At 46.8% G+C, this 19,975-nt stretch overlaps 1 protein-coding gene across 1 annotated transcript; it reads right to left on the bottom strand.

Moving 5' to 3' along the window:
• Window positions 1–1,649: 1,649 nt before the first annotated feature.
• On the bottom strand, window positions 1,650–18,007 carry LOC113425518 (D-serine dehydratase-like). Its single transcript, XM_026687690.2, is given in 11 exon segments — window positions 1,650–4,855; window positions 5,264–5,369; window positions 6,944–7,133; window positions 9,279–9,296; window positions 9,299–9,346; window positions 9,349–9,398; window positions 11,527–11,704; window positions 13,449–13,707; window positions 13,709–13,730; window positions 14,935–15,097; window positions 17,817–18,007. Coding segments are annotated over 10 exon segments (1,110 nt in total). The 5' UTR covers window positions 15,084–15,097; window positions 17,817–18,007; the 3' UTR covers window positions 1,650–4,765.
• Between the last annotated feature and the right edge of the window lie 1,968 nt (window positions 18,008–19,975).

Here is a 19,975-nt window from a genome sequence, read left to right on the forward strand (position 1 = left end):
TTCCATTGCTAAGTGAGACAGTTATTAGGGAGTTTTGTCCCATTTTACGACCTTTCTTGGCACAATTGTTAAGTGAAACCCTGCAGTTGTTGAATTAAGTTACCCGGTCGTTACGTGAGTCTGACTTCCCCACTGACTTTGCTCTGCCAAAGGCCTCAAAAGGGGTTCAGGTGACCCATGGGACATTGCAAACCGTCATAAATATGAGACAGTTGCCAAGCAGCCAATTTTGATCAGGTGACCCCGGGGATGCTACAATGGTCATAAGTGTGAAAAATGGTCATAAGTCCCCTTTTTTTACTACCATTGTAACTTTGAATGATCACTAAACAAACGGTTGTAAGTTAAGGGTTACCTGTATTTTATTTCATTTTATTAATTCACTCAAGTTCATTTATTTAGAGAATAATTAGAATATTTCTTTCATATAAAATATGTATAGCCTTATATAATTATAATTCTATAATTAAATTATACAATGTAAATTCTCTAATTATAGTTCTGTAATTATATTATAGAATATAAATTCTATAGTTTATAATTATAGTTCTGTAATTATATAATATAAATTCTATAAAACAGAATAACAGAGCTGGAAGGGACCTTTTGAGGTCTTCTAGTCCAATCCCCTTGCTCAGGCAGAGCCCCTATAGCATTTCAGACATACGTTTGTGCCAATCTCTTCTTAAAAACAAGCATAGTTATTATTATTTAGGGAATATTATTCAGCCCATTTAATTAGAGAATTTACACGGACGCCCAATCACTTTTAGTGACTCTGGTAGGGGGCTTAACCAAATTCTGAATTCTGCTCTCAGTTGCAGCCAGAATCCCTGAATCCAAAATTGCTCCTGACTGGGCAGTCCAGCCTCCACAATTAAAGCCAGGGTGGAGGGGTCTCCCCCCCTTCAGCTATTTGGGTTATGGCTGAGACCCTGAAGTGCAGGACATAAACTTGTCCCAGGCCCTCCAAGCAGGGGGCTTTGAGAATTGACCCACAGGCCTTTCTTTCCCCTCCTTTGATCTCTGCAATCTTCGGACCCTACTGGCCCCCTCCCCAAATTCCAGGAGATGTATTTCCGGTCTCTTGCAGGAGACAAAGGGGGGGGCTAGGGAGTATGGGAGGGGGCCAGCCAGAGAGATTCTTCCTTAAAGACGGAGGAAGAGAAAATGTCATAAAAGCTCCTGCTTTAAAAATTAAAAACAAAATGAGAAATTGGTAAGTTATTATCAAATTGCCGATTGGTTTATTTTTTTGGCTAGCAAGCTGTACCTTAGCTGTACCTGGTGCCTTTATATAAAATTGCTATAGAAAAAGAGCTACGACATTCCTTTTGGATGCATCAATTATGACTTTACAAAATTTCATGCCTTTTCATAAAATCGTTAGCTGGGGGGGGAAAAGCTACCACATTCCTTCTGAATGCATAAAGTATATGAAATCAGGTACGGTGAAAGCGTTTTAAATAAATCCTCGTTGCTAAGTGCCTGAATTGCAATCAAAAGACCCCACAGGAAAGACTGCAACACAGATTTAAATCAATTTATGGTAGACAGTAAATCATTTTTTTTCCTAGCCTGTCCCAATTTGTGTAGTGGAATAATATGGGAAGAAGCCATGGTTAAGAAAAAATAAAAATTGGACACACTTTGTTGTAAAACTGTTTTTATTTTATTTTGTTAACATCAACCTTTGCTTGCTGAAGCTTTGATCTGAGACACTAAAGACATATTCGCCAGTGCTTGACTTATGACCACAATGGAGCCAAGACCAGTCACAAATCACGTTTTTCTAAATGTTACTATCCCTGTGTCCACGTTTATGTAACGGAATAAAATGGGAGGAAAGGGAACCCAAAACTTCTTTTGCTAAGTGAGACGGTTGTTAAGTGAATTTTGCTCCGATTTACAACCTGCCCTGCCGCAGCTGCTAAGTGAATCCCTGCAGTTGCTGAGTAACATGGTCATTAAGTGGAATCTGGCTTCCTCGTTGATTTTACTTGTCAAAAAGGTCGCAAAAGGGAAACATGTGACATTGTCATAAATTGAGTGATTTGCCAAGCCTCTGAATTTTGATCACATGATCATGGGGAGGCTGCGATGGTCGTAAGTCTGAAAAATGGTCATAACTACTGGTCCCAAATGCTACCCTACCCAAGGTGGTCTCATATCCCATTGCAATGGGGTCTCCAGTTTTCTACTAGGTTTTTTTTTCAACCTTGGGAACTTTATGTACACTTAAATGGTTTATCATTCCTTTTGGGGTAATTTTTCTTTCTGTTTTGAAATCGGGAATGTCATACTCAGATCTCCTGGTGGTCTCCCATCTGACCACAAAACAGGTCAGCTTCTGACTGGCGCTTCCACCTTCCAAGATCAGCTATCTCTCACAACCTGTCCCCAGTCCTTGCCTCCTGTTATCTGATTGCCTTATATCATCATCATCATCATCATCTTGCCTGCTGCAAAGTGCCCGAACGGATTCTGCATAAAAAAAAATATAATCATAAAATGCCACAAAATAAAAGTCTCATCAAATAAAGCACCACAAGGGAAGAAGAAACAGAAAACAACATGCTGGAACTTGCAACTTTTCAAGAAAGGAAACGAAAAGGCAGAATGGCTATTCCTCAAATTGCAAAACAGCAGCATTGTTTTAAAAAAAGTAGTCTTAAAATGTTAATTTGTGTGATTTTAATAACTTGAGTTATTTGTCTTTTTATCATCTGTCAGGCGCCCCCCGTGTCACTTTCCAGGGGAGACGGGTTGTAGAAACATTTGAGTAAAATAATATTAATTCCAGAAATAAAAGAATTGATCCCAAACAGGAATGCCTTGGGAGATTTAAAGAAAAAGAGGAATTTGCAATTTATTGTCGACCATTTACAAGGCTTTTTACAGCTAGCCTCTCTGGCCTGGAAGTTTGTACCTGCCCAATTTGACAATTGGCAGGGTTGTGTGTTTTTTCTCTGCAGGATGCAAAGAAGGACCACAATGGGCCACTTCAAAGGGGTCGTTGGGGGAGATCAGAGAGGTGGGAGGAAGGTGCCATCGGTTTCCTCCCCCCCAGAAAAGGCCCTTGAATTTTATGACGTCCTCTTTTGAAGTCCCGCGAGGGCAGCGGGCATCAAGAATCGATTCATCCCCAGGCTTCCTTCTTCCTTAATGTGGACTAACGGACTGGGTGGCTTTTGCAGTGAACATGCATGGGGGAGAATGCAATGGATCCTGCTTATAGCAGAATAACAGAGTTAGAAGGGACCCTGGCGGTCATCTAGTCCAACCCGTTGCTCAAGCGAGAGTAAGAGTCCTTATTCCACCTGGGACAAACGACTATCCAGTCTCTTCTTTTAAAACCTCCAGTGTTGGAGCATCCACAACTTCTGGAGGCAAGGAGTTCCACTGATTAATTGTTCTCGCTGTGAGGAAATTTCTCCTTAGTTCTAAAGTTGCTTCCCTCATGGATTCTTCTTAGGAACCAGGGTTAGCACGGAAGGACCAACGGCATACTGGGAATTGAATATAAAAAAAATTGCTACGCTAATTTTGATTCTGCGCCTCAGAAAATACAAAATTGGGGTGTAGGACAAGTCGGAGCGTTTCTCAACATCAGAAATGTTAAGATGCTCTAAGAGGGATGGACTTCAACTCCCAGAATCCCCCAGCCTGCAGGCTTTAAGAGGAGTGGGCTTCTGGGGATCAAAACGGATCGATGTCCTTAGAGATTGTCTTCAGGTTTGGGGGAAGAATCTGAAAATGGGGGTCACAGCAGCATCAACGGGGGGATCCTCGGAGGGGTATCAAATCTGTGAGAGGGTGGGCGTGGCCTCATGGCTGAAGCTCCGCCCCTTCAGCTTCCCACTAGGGAAGGCTGCCTTGATTTCCAATTTGCAGGGTGTCTCCATGTGACACCCGCAACATGAATGCCTGTTAGATGTTTTTGAAAACTGCAAATTCTTTAACAACCAGGTTTAGACCCTGTGGGATCAGGCCTGGGCCCATCTATCTAGTCTACATCTTAGGGATGGACTACTCTACCCCTAATCCTGTGCCTTGATGAGGAAAGGGGTCCTTCCTCCTTCCTCGAAGGCTTTGCACGCATTTCTAAAAAAACAACAGGAACGCCATTAATACATCGACTTACAATCATTCATTTAGCGACCGTTTAAAGTCACAACAGCAGTGAAAAAGGTGACTTATGACCATTTTCCACACTTAATTACTGCCGCAGACAATTGGCAACCGGTTCATATTTATGGCGGTTGCAGTGTCCCATGGGGGGGGGAGGTCAGGTGATCCCCTTTCGCGACCTTCTGACAAACAAAGTCAACTGGAAAGCCAGATTGACTTAACAACCATGTGACTAACTTAACAACGGAGGTGGCAAGAAAGGTTGTAAAATGGGGCAAAACTCACTTAACAACAGTCTCATTTAGCAATGGGCGTATGTCAAGGACAACCTCTGCTGGTCAGGTGGATCTTTCTTTTCACAAACAGAATAGTTTCACCGACTTAAGTTGGTCATGCCTGTATAAGCCACCATTCGTGGCTTGATAGGAGTTGGACGGTTCAGCAACCAGGGGAATCCTGGCTTGACCCGGAGTGGACTTTACATACAGCTAAGTCACCAATTCAGACCTTGGGAAGTTGAAACCGGACATTCCCGCACCAGCGGAAAGTCCAAACGATTGTGGGAATGTATCACCTGAAGACTCTCGAAGGCTTCCACAGGCCAAGATCTGCGCATCTTCTTCATCCTGTCTTTCTACCAGCCTCGCACAGGCCTCCACGTCTCCACCACACAACCCCCGCTATGGACGAAGAAGACGGGGTGCATCGCGGCCGTGGCACACGCCTGTCGTTTGGGCAGAGCAAACAACCCCCCCCAGTTGCAAAGACAAAGAGAGAGAAAAATGAGACATTCAGAAACATGGCTAGCTCTGTTGGCAAGCACTCTTCCCCCCGGGGGTCAAGAAAATTAAAAAAAAAGGCCCAGAGAATGCATTCACACAACCCGGGGGGGAGGCGGGGGGAGAACCTGCTTGCGATTACCCTGGGTTAGGGTGCATTTGTGGCCGAATGTCATGGGAACCCTGCCAGGTTGGTTAATTTAGGGTTCTGGGCATTGTGCAGAGGGGGAAAAAAATAGATGATTCAGAATCCAGGTTAAATGGATTGTGTGAATGCAACTTCGGGAGCAGTTAGACCAACAGGAAACCAGCAAGGACGGGGATGTCTGTTTCTAGGTCCAAGCCAGACTTACGTGATAAGGAATCAGAGCCAGGAGGCTGCCCAGAGGGAACTTGGCAAAATCCAGCTCCCCGGTCATGGGTTCGATTCTTCCGTGCTCCTGGGTCATCCCCGCCAATCTGCAAAGGAAGGTCGGAAGCCTTGTTTCCTCCCGGATAGGATTTTCGCTTTGCGAATGTCTCCTTTTGAAGACTGCCCTTTCACAGAATTCTGGTGTTGGAAGGGACTTTAGAGGTCATCTAGTCCAACACCCTGCCCAAGGTAGGAGACTGTGGCAGGTAGTCTTCGACTTACAACGGTTCATTTAGTGACCATTTGAAGTTACAACCGCACGCTAACAACTGTTGCAGCATCCCCCCCTGGACACGTGATCAAAATTCAGGCGCTTGGCAGCTGACTCATATTTACGACGGTTGCAGTGTCCCGGAGTCACGTGATCACATTTGGTGACCAGCAAAGTCAACGGGGGAAGCCGGATTCGCTTAACAACTGTATTCCTAACTGAACTACTCCAGGGATTCACTTAATAACTGTGGCATGTCATAAAATGGGGCATGCAGAGCCATTTGTGTCGGCACGCGAGCTGCAAGCAAACTTAAATCACTGCACATGCCTGCACCTCACAGCTGATTTTTGGGCGGTTTGAAGCCTTTTTCAGCCTCCCAGAGGCTTCAGGTAGGCTTCTGCAAGCTTTTCAGGCCGAAAACTAGGCCTGTTTTGTCACTTCCTGTTTTTCCGGAAATACCAGAAGTGACGGAATGGGCCTAGTTTTTGGCCTGCAAAGCCTGCAGAAGCCTTCCCGAAGCCTCTGGGAGGCCAAAAGGCCTCAAACCGGCCCAAAATCAGCTGTGAGGCTCAGTGCAGGTAAGGGGGCAGCGGGGTGGGTGGGTGGGGACTGCGTGCACATGCATAGGAGGCGTGGGGGAGGGGGCATTGCCTTCTGGGTGTTGGCACGCAAGCGTGCAAGCGCACACACAGTTTTTGCACAGGAGCCCAGAGGGAAAGCCTATAAATACTTGTTGAAATAGACAGACGGACGGACGGACGGATGGATAGATCATTAATATATAATAAATGAAAGATAGAAAATTAGATACATAATAGATAATAAATAGATTTAGATAGATAAATAAATAAATGAAGAGATAGATGTGATATTAGATAATAGAGAAATGATAATAAATGGTAAAAATGACAGAAAATATAGATAAATGATAGATAATAGATAAATGAAGAAAGTCACAATGACAAAAAGATAGATAAATGTCACAGCAGGTAACTGAATACAGGTATTCTTCGACTTACAGCCATTCACTTAGTGACTGTTCAAAGTTGTAATGGCACTGAAAAAAGGGACTTTTGACCAGTTTTCACACTTACGATCGTTGCAGCATATCCCCATGATTACATGATCAAATTTCAGATGCTTGACAACTGGTTCATATTTATGACGGTCATTAAAACAGAACTAAACTCACATAACGACTGTCTCGTTTAGCAGTAGAAATTTTGAGCTCAATTGTGGTCATAAACCAAGGACTACCTGTAGACAGACAGACAGAGAGAGAGATCTGGGACAGGGATGGATAAAGAGACTGATGGAGAGACATCTTGATAAGATGAATGACTCGGGCGCAAAGCGGGGACAGCTGGGAAGGAAGAACCAGGTGCCCGGGAATTATAGCTCCTTTACTTGAGGTCTGGGTGCCCGTCCACCAGGGCAAAGCCGGTTGGCAGCTGACCCAGGCTGTGGAGGCTCAGTCCGGTCCATCCGCAGTCCACCAACAACTGGTTGCGGTCTGGGTAGTGACCGATCACTCGCGTCCAGACGCGCACAGCCACGTCCTCAGGCTGACAGGAGCCAATCAATGTCTGCTGGACATCTGGAAGGGAAGGAAATCTGTTGGGCCACTCGTGGTCTTCCAACCATCCTCCTACCTTGCAGGGTGGTTGTTGCGGAGGGGCAGGAAGGAAGCAAAGCAGCTGGCAAAAACAGCAGTGCACCATTTCTCACCCAGGTGATTCTTCAACCGTTTGTGAACTTAAATTCCCAGAGTTCCCTGACTGTCTGTCTGTCTGCCTATCTACCATTTCTGCCTATATCATCTTTTATCTATCTACCTACTCTATCTACCTATCATCTACCTATCATCTATCTATCTATCTATCTATCTATCTATCTATCTATCTATCTATCTATCTATCCATCCTCTATCTATCTATCTACCTATCATCTATCTATCTATCTATCTATCTATCTATCTATCTATCTATCTGTCTGTCTGTCTGTCTGTCTATCTACCTACCTACCTACCTACCTACCTATCATCTATCTATCTATCTATCTATCTATCTATCTATCTATCTATCTATCTATCTATCTATCTATCTATCTATCTATCTATCTATCTATCTATCTATCTATCTATCTATCTATCCCTACCTACCTACCTATCTATCTATCTATCTATCTATCTATCTATCTATCTATCTATCTATCTATCTATCTATCTATTATCTATCTATCTATCTATCTATCTATCTATCTATCTATCTATCTATCTATCTATCTACCTACCTACCTACCTACCTACCTATCTCTATCTATCTATCTATCTATCTATCTATCTATCTACCTACCTACCTACCTACTCTATCTATCTATCTATCTATCTATCTATCTATCTATCTATCTATCTATCTATCTATCTATCTATCTATCTATCTATCTATCTACCTACCTACCTACCTACCTTCCTACCTATCTATCTATCTATCTATCTATCTATCTATCTATCTATCTATCTATCTATCTATCTATCTATCTATCTATCTATCTATCTAATCCTGGATATCTCTCTCTCTCTCTCTCTCTATCTATCTATCTATCTATCTATCTATCTATCTATCTATCTACCTACTCTCTCTCTCTCTCTCTCTCTCTCTCTAATCCTGATCTCTCTCTCTCTCTCTCTCTCTCTCTCCCCGTGCATCTTCCACAGTGCATACACCTATAATTTCATATGTTTCATATTTTGCATTGTATGAAAGAGGGTCAGTAGAGACAAGCGGTCCTTTGCCTCCGAAGCCCCCAAACAGCCACTTTGGCTGCCGGAAGGGAGAGCTGGGGGGGGGGGAGTTTCTTAACAGAAACCGGCAGGATCTTCGCTGTCATCTGGCGCTGCCTTTCTCCCCTCCTGGTCCCGCTCTGGAACAAGGCTTGAGACACATGGGAAGCATTAGGCCCAACACCTGCATCTGCTTAGCCTGTCAGGCCAACTGAGAGAGAGAGAGACGGTTTGGGCTGGTGGTTAAGGCACCAGGCTAGAAAGTGGGTGGCTGGGAGTTCTAGTCCCAGCTTAGGCACTAAAGCCGGCTGGGTGACTTTGGCTTGGCTCAGCTCCCCACAACCCTCTCAACCCAGCCCGCCTTTCAGGGTTGTTGTTGTGGGGAAACGAGGAGGAGGAGAAAGGAGTGTTGGAGATATTTGCCACCTTGATTTTTTAAAAATAATAAAGGGATATAATAAAAGAATAAAAGTGAAATAATGAAATAATAGAGTAATATAAAACAAAGAATAAAAAATAAAAAATAAGTAAAACAAAACAATATAAAAAATAAAATAAAATATAAAATAAAACAATATAAAAAATAAAATGAAAATATGAAGTAAAAATATAAAATGAAATAAAAAATAAAATGAAATATAAAGTAATAATATATAAATAAAATAAAATATAAACAAATGACATGAAATATAAAGTAAAATAAAACAAAATAATAAAAATATTAAAAAAATATGACACAACATATAAAACGAAATTATAAAATAATGCCCAGCCTGCACAAGGGGGTAAGAGAGGACACCTAGATGGTCCCACAGCAGAAGGGAGGACCTGTCATCTCAAGGGGTGTCACTGAGCATTGTGGGACCCCTTGAGGTCCACAAGACAAACAGGCCCGTTTCAGGGACAGGGCTGGTACAAGGGGGATTGGGAAGGGGGGGTACCTCTGTTGCTTCCACTTACCGTAAAAGATATAATTTCCGGGTGGACTTCGCTGAGCTCGCCCATGGCGGGAACCGGGTGGCTGCAGGAGGGGTGGAGCCGATACTGGACTTCGGACACGGAACCCCACCTTCCCGGAGCCTGAGAGAGGGAATCAAAAGGGACTCTCCTGTCATACACGTGGTCCCCAACTTACGACCATGCCTTTAGCCACTGTCCAAAGCTGCAGGCTGCCCTTGGAGGGAGGCGCCTGGCTGGGAAACATTTGACCCAGATTCTTGGATGTGGGACTGCGGGGGAGAAGTGATGCTAGGAAGGCCATCCCTCACTCTCTTTCTCCTTCCTTCCCTTTTCTTTCTGCTGGCTTCCTTTCCACGCCTGCCCTTCTTTCCTTCCTTCTATCTCCTTTCTTTCCCCCTCTTTCTTTTTCCTCCTCTTCCCTTCTATCTTTCCATTTCTAATTGCTTCCTTTTCCTTCCTTCCTTCCTTCCGCTTCTTTCCTTTTATCTTTCCCTTCTCAATCTTTCTATCTGCTTCCTTTCCTTCCTTCCTTTTTCCTTCCCTCCCTCCCTTCCTCTTTTCTTTTCTCCTTCCTTCTCTTTCTCCTTCTCATCCTACCCCTTCCTTCCTTCCCCTTCCCTCCCTCCCTTCCTCTTTTCTTTTCTCCTTCCTTCTCTTTCTCCTTCTCATCCTACCCCTCTCTTCCTTCCCCTTCCCTCCATTCCTTCCTTCCTCCTCTCTCCTTCCCCTTTTTCCTTCCTCCTCTTTCCTCCCTTCTGTCATGCCTCCTTCCTTTCTGCCTTTCTCTCCTTTTCGCTTCTTCTTTCTTCTCCCTCCCTTCCTTTCTCCCTTCCCGGATCATAGGGGTGGACTGGAGGACCTCAAGGCATCCAAACAGGCCACCTTATTCTCTGCTTGTTTTGAAGGGAGGGGAGGAAACGGAGAAAGCCCCTCCCTCACCCTTGTTTCCTTCGGATTCCATCCTCAGGATCTACAAATTCCTTTTGCAAAACTTTCCCTCCGTTTCCTTTGCAGCCCAGCACTAAAATCTCGCCCCGCCTTTCCTCTATGGGGTGCAAATCCTCCCCCCCCCAGTTTTGTCTGAGCCCAGTGGGGGGGAAAGGAGGGGGCCCCTGGAAAGGCGGGGGAGGGGAGGGGAGGGCCAGCGCCACTAAAGGCCACCTGGACACGGCTGGACCTTTGAAGAGGCAACTTCAAAGGGGCCTCAGCTCACCTGAATTTCTGGGAAGGGCTTGGGGGGGAGGGCTTGGGGGGAGGGAAGGAGGGGTGTACGGAAAGATCCTGCAAATAAACACCTTGCACCCTCCTCTCCAATTCAGTTCAAACATTTAACATTTACACCCTGTCATAAACAAGGATTAGCTTTTACAGCCTTTTAACCGGAACTGGGCAACAGGAACAGACCTTCACAAAGGATGTTTAGCTGGATAGGCCTGGTTTGAGGGTGGGTGGGTGGGTGGAGTTATTTTTGGGGAGGGGGCGTCAAGAGACATGCGTTTTTTTCCGCCGTGCAAGAGATACAGGAAGTCCTTGACTTACAACAGTTGGTTTAGTGACCGTTCAAAGTTGGCAAACGGCAGTGAACATTTGATTTATGGCCGTTTTTCAGAGTTACGAACTCTGCAGGGTCCCCCACAGTCACGTGATCAAAGTTCAGAGGCCGCTGTCCCACATCCCCCTTTTGCGACCACCTGACAAGCGAAGTCAAACAAAAAACCCCAGATTCACTTAACAACCGTGTTAATAGCTTAACAACGGTGGCAAGAAAGATCGTTCCGTGGGGCAAACTCATTTAACAAGTGTCTCGCTTAGCAGCGGAACTTTTGGGCTCCACTGTGGTTATAAGTTGAGGACTAGCTGTATGGCATGAGGAAAAAAGGGGGGTCAAAAACGTTGCAGCCCAAAGACGCGCAACACGGATGAGATGAAAACTGAGTTATAATCCTGCAGTGAGTTCCAGTTCTGCCTTAAGCAGGAAATCCGGCTGGGTGACTTTGGGCCAATCACCAGGCGACAGTGAGTTCTAGTCTTGTTTTGGGCACAAAAGCCAGCTGGGTGACCTTTGGACAGTCTCCCTCCCTCTCTCTCTCTCTCTCTCCCTCCTTCTCTCTCCCCAGCCCACTTCACAGGGTTGTTGTGAGGAAAACAGAAAATAGTAGGTTTGTCATCTTGAGTTATTTATACAATAATAATAATAATAATAATAAGCCAGGGACTCAGAGAAACGAATAAAGGAATAAACACGTACTGCTCCATGAACTTCAGGGTAAACTCCGTGGTTCTTTGGGCGACCGACTGGATTTCTGACACCCCCTGGCACCCGTACGAGTTGCCACAATGGGCATAGATGCCCGCCAGCTCCGTCACGCCCTCGGAGATGGCCTTGGCCAGCTGCAAGGCTGCGGGGTCCGAGGGTTTCACGCCGGCTGCAAGAAAGCAGAGAAAAAGGGATCAATTCCCGACCGCGCAGGAAGTCCTCGACTTACGACCACCATTGAGCCCCAAATTTCCGCTGCAAAGCGAGACAGTTGTAAAGTTGAGTTTTTCCCCATTTTACGACCTTTCTGGCCGCCATTGTTAAGCAAATCCCTGCAGTTGTAAAGTTAGTCACCCGGTTGTTAAAGTGAATCTTGACTTGACTTCGCTTGGCTCCTCACATGCCTGAAGCCTTTGAGAAACCTAAAGATTTGAGTTCGGACAAACAAAATCTCCACTCTCAGGAGCAGTCTATCTTAGAATTTGTTAAGATGGGAAAGCAAGAGAAAATACAGCACCCTATCGTGCAAGGAATCTGGCAGATTCGAACTCGTTACTCTGTTGATTAACCGGGGGAGGGGAGAGAGATGAGCTTGGGAGGGAAGAGGGGGAGAGAGAGGCATAAGCTTCCTCAATATGGACTTGTTCCTTATTTATGTATTATTTTTTTCTTTGTTTATCAGATATGTGCCGATTCAGGATTTCCTGGCAGGTTTAAAATGGGTGGACTGCAATTCCCAGAATTCCTTTGGAAGTTGGGCCTGGCCTAGACTTTTTGTCCACAGGTGGTTCATTTAGTGACCATTCGAAGTTGCAACGGCACTGAAAAAAGGGACTTGTGACTGTTTTTCACACTTACGAATGTAGCAGCCTCCCCATGGTCACGTAATCAAACTTCAGACGCTTGGCAAACTGACTCGTATTTACGACGGTCGGAGTGTGCCAGGAATCATTTGATTACCATTTGTGACAAGGAAAGTTGAGGCGGGAGCCAGATTTGCTTAATGACCGCATGATTCATTTAACAGTGGATGAGCTTGAGAGGGAAGTTCGCTTAACAGTGTGAGGGCAGTTCGCTTAACAGTGTGACTGAAAGGTTTGTAAAAGGGGTCAAAACTCACTTAACAACTGCCTTGATTAACAATGGAAATTTTGGACTCCATTTTGGTCATAAGTTGATTCATTTAACAGTGGATGAGCTTGAGAGGGAAGTTCGCTTAACTTGAGAGGGCAGTTCGCTTAACAGTGTGACTGAAAGGTTTGTAAAAGGGGTCAAAACTCACTTAACAACTGCCTTGATTAACAATGGAAATTTTGGACTCCATTTTGGTCATAAGTTGAGGACTGTCTGTATTGCCGACATTTCAATTTTTACCTGTTCTGTGTCCTTTATTTTCCACCACAGGTTTTTTTCTAGACCCCTAGTGTAAGATTTGGGGGTCACGACTAGCAGAAAGGAGGAAGAGGAGGCTAAGGGGACACAGCTGGTCCTCGACTTACAACTATTCCCTTCATGACCGTTTGAAGTTAAGACCTCACTGAAAAAGGGGATTGATGATGAGTCCTCATACTTATGACCCTTGCAGGGTCCCTGTGGCCATGTGATCAACACTGGCAAACGGCATGAACTTACGTCGGTTGCAGGGTCCGTGATGTGGGTCACGTGATCGCCTTTTGCGACTTCCCCGACGGGATTCTGGCGAGCAAAGACAATTGGGAGAAGCCGGATTCGCTTAAAAACCACGTGACTCGCTTAATGGCCATAGTGATTCATTTAATGAACATGGCGAAAGGAGGTTGTAAAATTGGGCGCAGCTCAATTAGCAAACTGTCTCACTTGGCGACGAAAGTCCTCCCTATCGCGGGCGTAAGTCGAGGACTACCCGCCGGGCCCGCGGGAGGGAGGGAAGGTACCTCGTCCGTTGTCGCAGTCGATCTTCAGCCAAACTTTCCAGGGCCGCCCGGTCTGCAGGGGCCTCCCCTTCAGCTGCTCCAGGGCCTGCGGACTGTCCACCATTACCTGGAAGGCCTCCAGCTTCTCGGCCAGAGAGGCGCAATCCGCCACCTTGTCGAAGGGCAGCGGGTAGGCGTAGAGGATGTCATCGAAGCCGCCATCGGCAAAGTGGCGGGCCTCCGCCAGCGTGGAGACCACGATTCCCCTCAGGGAGCCCCCCGGTCATGAGGCGACCACCTTCCCTGCGAGGGAGGCAAAGGAAGGAGGAGGATGGGGGGCGGGGGGGAGGCTGGGTTGGGTTCCTTGCAGGCGTCTCATGACCCAACTAGGGAACATCATCAGGGAAGGAAGAGGGGAAGGAGGGGAGGGGAGGAAAGGAAAGGAAAGAAGGAAGAGGGAAGGGGAGGGAAGGGAAGGAAAGGGAGGAAGGAAGGAAAATTGTGGGGTTCTGGGTGCCTTCGTTGCAGATGACCCAACTAGGGAACGTCATCAGTGCTAGGAAGGAGGGTGTTTGGGGTGGGATCCTTGGTGCTGTCAGGCCGACCTCGGTTCAAAACCTAAGGAAGAACACACACACACACACACACACCCCGCGGACTCCACTGAGGTAGAGGAAAAGTACTTTTACTGAGTTTGAAATCGCAGCAGAGAAAGGAAACCAGGACCTGAGCCAAGAGGCGCAAAAAGTTAGATAAAAGTCTCCCCACCCCCCCACCCCCGATCCCTCGCCCCTCCCCACACCAGGGACCCAGGCTGAATATCTAATCTATGACCCAGATGGGCGTCCTGTGGGGGCCCATCGTCTTCCGTTGTTTTCGGCCACCTGGAGTTACGGGACGGTTGGCCTTGGACAACTCCCTTCAGCCGGGCGCGGCGGTTCTCGAGAGCAAACCTCCCTTTTAGTTCCCATGGGCATTTCTCGCTCTTCCCAAACCCCAGTGCCATCTCGTCCCCCCTCCTCGCCCCCAGTCCCTGTTACTATGGCAGCCGATAACAAGCAAGCATCAAAGGGAAAAAACCCAGACTGGAGATCCGGCTGACGGGGCCTCTCTGAGCTGGGCGTCTTTCTTGCGTGCAGGCGTCTCGTGACCCACCTAGGGGACATCCATCAGTGCTAGGAGGGAGGGATGTTGGCAAAGAGGGAGGAGGAGGAGGAGGAAAAGGAGGAGGAGGAGGAGGAGGAGGAGGAGGAGGAGGAGGAGGAGGAGGAGGAGGAGGAGGAGAACGATGAGTGTGGGGTCCCTGGTGCTCTCTGAGCTGGGTGGTTTCCTTGCAGACATCTCATGACCCAACTAGGGAACATCCATCAGTGCTAGGAGGGAGGGAGAGGATTGCAGGGAGGAGGGGGAGGGCTGTTCGCGCATCTGAATCCCACCCAGGGAAGATCCCCCTGCAAGGGAGCCACGCTGCGCATCACTCTGCAGGGGACCCTCCGCGCCCACTCACAGCGTCTTGTGGGTCTTCATGTGGGGCCTGAGAGCCACCCCCAGGGCTTGGCATCGCTCCCGCATGCGCTGCGCGTTCCTCGTGGCCACGCCCAGGTCCACCGTGAAGGCCGGAGTGGGCAGCTCCTCCAGGCGTCGTCCTTCCCACATGCCCTGCAAGGGAACTGCAAAGAGGGAAGTCGGGGATCAGGGAAGCGGGTTCAAGAGCCGCTGAAAGGGACTGAGGAGCAAACCCCAGCATCCCAGAGGTGGACGGGGACCCTAGAGGTCATCTAGTCCAGCGGTCCCCAAACTTTCCGGCTTGGTGGATGGGCGGGGGAGGGGGAATGGGATGCAGTGGTGGCCTGGTGGGGGATTGGGGCCCCCGATCTAGTCCAACCCTCTTTTTAGCTCCCAATAGGGCAGCGTTTCTCAGCCCGGGGCCCCTGGGGAAATTTCAAGGGGGTTCAAGTAAACAAAAATTGTTCGTTGGGGGTTGTGGCCTGTGGTGATGCGGACAAAAACAAGAAAAGTATATTTTAGGTAGTCCTCGGCTTACAACCACTCATTTACTGACCGTTTGAAGTCCGAACGGCACTGAAAAAGAGAGACTTAGCACCGTTTTCCACACTTAAAAGGGCCCTGTGGCCGGTCCTCGCACTTATGACTGTCGAACCATCCCCGCAGTCACAGGATCAAAATTTGTGCCCTTGGAAACGGCACCTGTTTATGATGGTTGCCGCATCTCCAAGTCACGAGATCGCCACTTGTGGCCTTCCCAGCTGGCTTCCAACATGCAAAGGGGAATCTGGATTCACTTAACGAGCGATTCACTGAATGACAGCTGTGATTGTGAAATCAAGCGTGATGCACTTAACGACTTCCTTGTTTAGCAAGTCATAAGCCGAGGTCTACCTGTATGCTGCAGATGCCATTGTTGTTGGCAGAAAAAGCCCCAGACACCATCCAAAACGAGGTCACCCCAACCCAAAAATAGATTTAGATTTCCTTCAGTGGATTCTCTCTAAAAGAAGGCCGTCCATTTTAATTTAAATTTCAGTCTTCGATTTACGACCACAATCGAGCTCAAAGTTTCCATTGCTGAGACAGCCCTTAAGTGAGTTTTGCCCCATGTTACAACCTTTCTTGCCACGTTGTTAAGTGAACCTCTACGATCGTTAAGCAAGTCACAAGGTCGTTAAGCGAATCCGGCTTCCCCATCTGCTTTGCTTGCCAGAAGGTCGCAAAGGGGGATCACGTGACAAAGCAACTGTCATAAATGTGAGTCTGGTGGCAAACGACTGAATTTTGATTGTGTGTCCATGAAGATGCTGCAACGGTCATAACTGTGGAAAAAAAACCTGTCACAATTCCTTTTTCTGGGCCGTTGTTGTAACTTTGAACGGCCACTAAACGAAAAGTTGTAAGACGAGGATTATACTTATTTTAAATGAGGCGTTGAAAATGCAAAACCAACATGTTTTCTACCACAGCTTAAGGACCCTTATTTATTCATTTATTTCCGCAATGTTTTAACGTGTTATTAATACACCGTGTTGTTTCCATAACGTTTCACGACCTCCCTGCCAGGCAGGATCCAGTGGCAGAATTCCAGCTGAGATACCTACAGCCACAAGTGATCAGATTTCCGAACGGAAGAGATCACTGGATCAATATCTGCAGAGCAAAATGTTGATGGCTAGATTTGTATCACACAGGGGTGTCTATTCCTCTATTTTTTTCTCCTCCCAACAACCTTGCAGGGTTGGCCAGGATCTAAAGTCTGGTAGGCAGCTTCTATGATTGACAGAAGGGGAAGCCAGACCCTGCCCCCTCCCCCAGGTTATTAGTCCCACAGTTTACACCCATTGCAATGCACAGATACCCCCAAAAGACCCCTCTCAACGCTGCACAAGTTCTCCTTCCTAGCAGGGACTTATTCAGGGTAGCCCCAAATCTTTCACAAGGACTATGTTTGAATCAGCAAAGCTGGCTGAGGGATTCTGGGAGTTGAAGTCCACAAGTCTTAAAAGTGGCCAAGGTTGGAGACCCCTGCCTTGGATTAAATCAGCGTTTTTCAGCCTGGGCCACTTTAAGATGGGTGGACTTCAACTCCCAGAATTCCCCAGGGAACACGTGTTCAATTCACGTCCCACAATTCCCCTGCCTGCCTGCCTGCCTGCCTGCCTGCCTGCCTGCCTGCCCGTACAAACATCAACCCCACAATTCCCCAGCAAGCACAAATGGATTTTCACCTCCCAGAATTCCCCAGCAAGCAAATGTGGACTTCAAATCCCAGAATTCCCCCAAGCCAACATGTGTGCATGAACACGTCCCACAATTCCTCTACAAGGAAGTATAGACTTCAAGTCCCAGAATTCCCCCAGCCAGCACAAAGTGGGTTTCACCACCCAGAATCCCTCAAGCAAACATGTACCACTTCTAACTCCAAAATTTTACAGACAGCTTGTGGGCCGTGGAATTCTGGGAGTTGAAGTCCACCTGTTGAAACAAAATGGCGGAGATTGGGGAAAAAATGGCTGTTTTTCCCAAAAATTTGCCACCTTCCCCGGTTTCTATTGTATTATATATATTATATATTATATTATAATATATATATATATATACAACATATTATTTTATATACAATATATATTACATATTATATATATAATTATTATATAATTATAATAAAATTATAAATAAGGAAATAGAGAGAGATGCAAGTATTTATATATTAACGGATGCATAATTATTATATTTCCAAAGCTGATTTCTGATTTGCCAGCTTGGGGGCGCACGGTTGCAGATCGTGCATTCACGAAACTTCTTGCAATCCCCTCCAGAGTCAAAGCAACGTTTGGAGGCGGCCCAGGGAAACACAGAAGTTTGCACCCTGCCTACCTCTCTCGGGCCGCTTGGAAAAAATGGGGTGCAGCGAGGGTCAATCCGCACCGGCCATTCGGACCTGGGCAAAGTCCAGCTAGGAGGGGCGTCACGTGAGCAAGTGGGCCGGTTCTCCCCTTTTGCAGAGTTCAAGGACTGCAAGTTCCAGGGTGCTCAGCCAGCACGCGCGAGCCATTCTGGGTGTTGTAGTTTATTGTGTGGAAAAGTTGCTCTGTCGGACTCGGAATCAAGTTTTTTTTTTGCAAGAGATGCCAGTATATGTAATATACTAATATATATGTATTAGTATTCCCAAGTATAATAATTGTAATAAAAATACGTGTAATGTGTGTGTATGCGCACCCAGAGACCTCTTTGCAAAGATTGTAAATGCAGCGTAAACGTGTAAAAATATTATAGGAAAAAAAAGTAAATTAAAACGCACTCGGTCACGAAGGAGTTAACAAAGTGAACTTGAGGGCGGGGGAGGAAGAGGAGGAGCATTTCCAGGTGGGGTGTTACTTCCGCCGCCCGCTAGCTCTATTTTCTCGCCTCGCCGGGACCGGAGAACCACAACGTTACTCCAACGATCAGGGAGGGGAAAGTACGCCTGCGCGTTGCTAATAGATGCCGTGTTGGCTCTGACACGCGCTCCGATTCCACCCATGGTGCGTTATGTTTGCCAACAGCGCCTCCTGCCGATAGGAACAGCTATTTTAAGCGAGCGAGTGAGATGCGCGGTGAACACGTTTTTGACCCGGTTTTTGGCGGGTTTGGTGCAATCGCTCGATTGCGCTTGCGTCGGCCTGCGGTGGAGGAGAGGGGGCGGAAAACCCGCAATCCCCGTAGGGTGAGGGGCAGGGAGCCCAAGCTGCGGCTGGTTTGAAGTTGCAAAAGTTTTGAGTTTTCCTCCGTTTGCAAGGCTTAAAGAGCTGGCCAGCCTATTGATTAGACCCGGCTTTGCTCGAAAGAGCCCAAGACAGCGTGTGCCTAACCTTTCCTCCCCCCACTCCCGTAACAGCCCTGCGAGAGAGAGAGAGAGAGAGAGAGAGAGAGAGAGGTGGGGCAGAAAATAACAGAGTTGGAAGGGACCTTGGAGGTCATCTAGTCCAACCCCCGCCCAAGCAGGAGACCCTGCACCATTTCTGACAGATGGCAATCCAGTCTCTTCTTGAAAGCCACCGGTGATGATGCTCTCACAACTTCTGTTCCACTGGTTGATTGTTCTCCCTGTCAGAAAGTTTCTCCTTATTTCCAGGTTGAATCTCTCCTTGTTCAGTTTCCATCCATTATTCCTTGTCTGGCTTTCGGGTGCCTTGGAGAATAGCTTGACCCCTTCCCTCCTCTCTGGGGCAGCCCCTCCAATATTGGAAGACCACTATCCTGTCTCCCCTGGTCCTTCTCTTCCCTAGACGAGCCAGGCCCAGTTCCTGCAACCATTCAATGTATGTTTTAGCCTCCAGTTCCTCAATCATCCTGGTTGCTCTTCTCTGCACTTTTTCTAGAATCTCAACATCCTTTTTTATAGTGTGGTGACCAAAACTGGATGCAGGATTCCATTGCATGGAAGGGAGAGAGGGAGAAAGGAAGGAAGGAAGGAAGGAAGGAAGGAAGGAAGGAAGGAAGGAAGGAAGGAAGGAAATGAATGACTCCCAGGATCCAGTGGTGGCTGGGGAATTCTGGGAGTTGAAGTCCTCTCATCTTAAAGTTGTTCAGGTTTAGGGAACTGAGTGATGAGTTCAAGAGCATCCCGTAATAAGCGTTCTGTGTGAAGGAAAGTCCTGTTGATTCTTTTGACTTTTTTTTTTTTGCAATTATTACAGGAATGTACGGTAAATCTATCCTTGGTAATCATTTAGTGTGAGAGACTAAATCTTTGTCATGATTTTGCTGTTATGGTTCTACGTAAGAACTATTTGTTATTAACAGAGAAAGTTTTGGTTTGTGGCGATTTTGTGTATGCGTGTGTGGACACAGGCATGCACACACACGTAGTCCATATATAACAAGTACCACTTTTCAACCTGGTTTTGCCTTCCATTTCTGTTTTGCAAGTAGTCCTTGACTTAAGGCCATTTGTAATAAATTGGCCATGATGATGCTCAAAAAAGTCTGATCCTCACACTTATGACCAGTCCTCACCTTACAGCATTGCAGTGCCCCCACCTGATTTTTGA

This window comes from Notechis scutatus, chromosome Z, assembly GCF_049901735.1.
Source record: "Notechis scutatus isolate UNSWTSFEM ecotype Mainland chromosome Z, rNotScu1.2, whole genome shotgun sequence".
NCBI lineage: Eukaryota > Metazoa > Chordata > Lepidosauria > Squamata > Elapidae > Notechis > Notechis scutatus.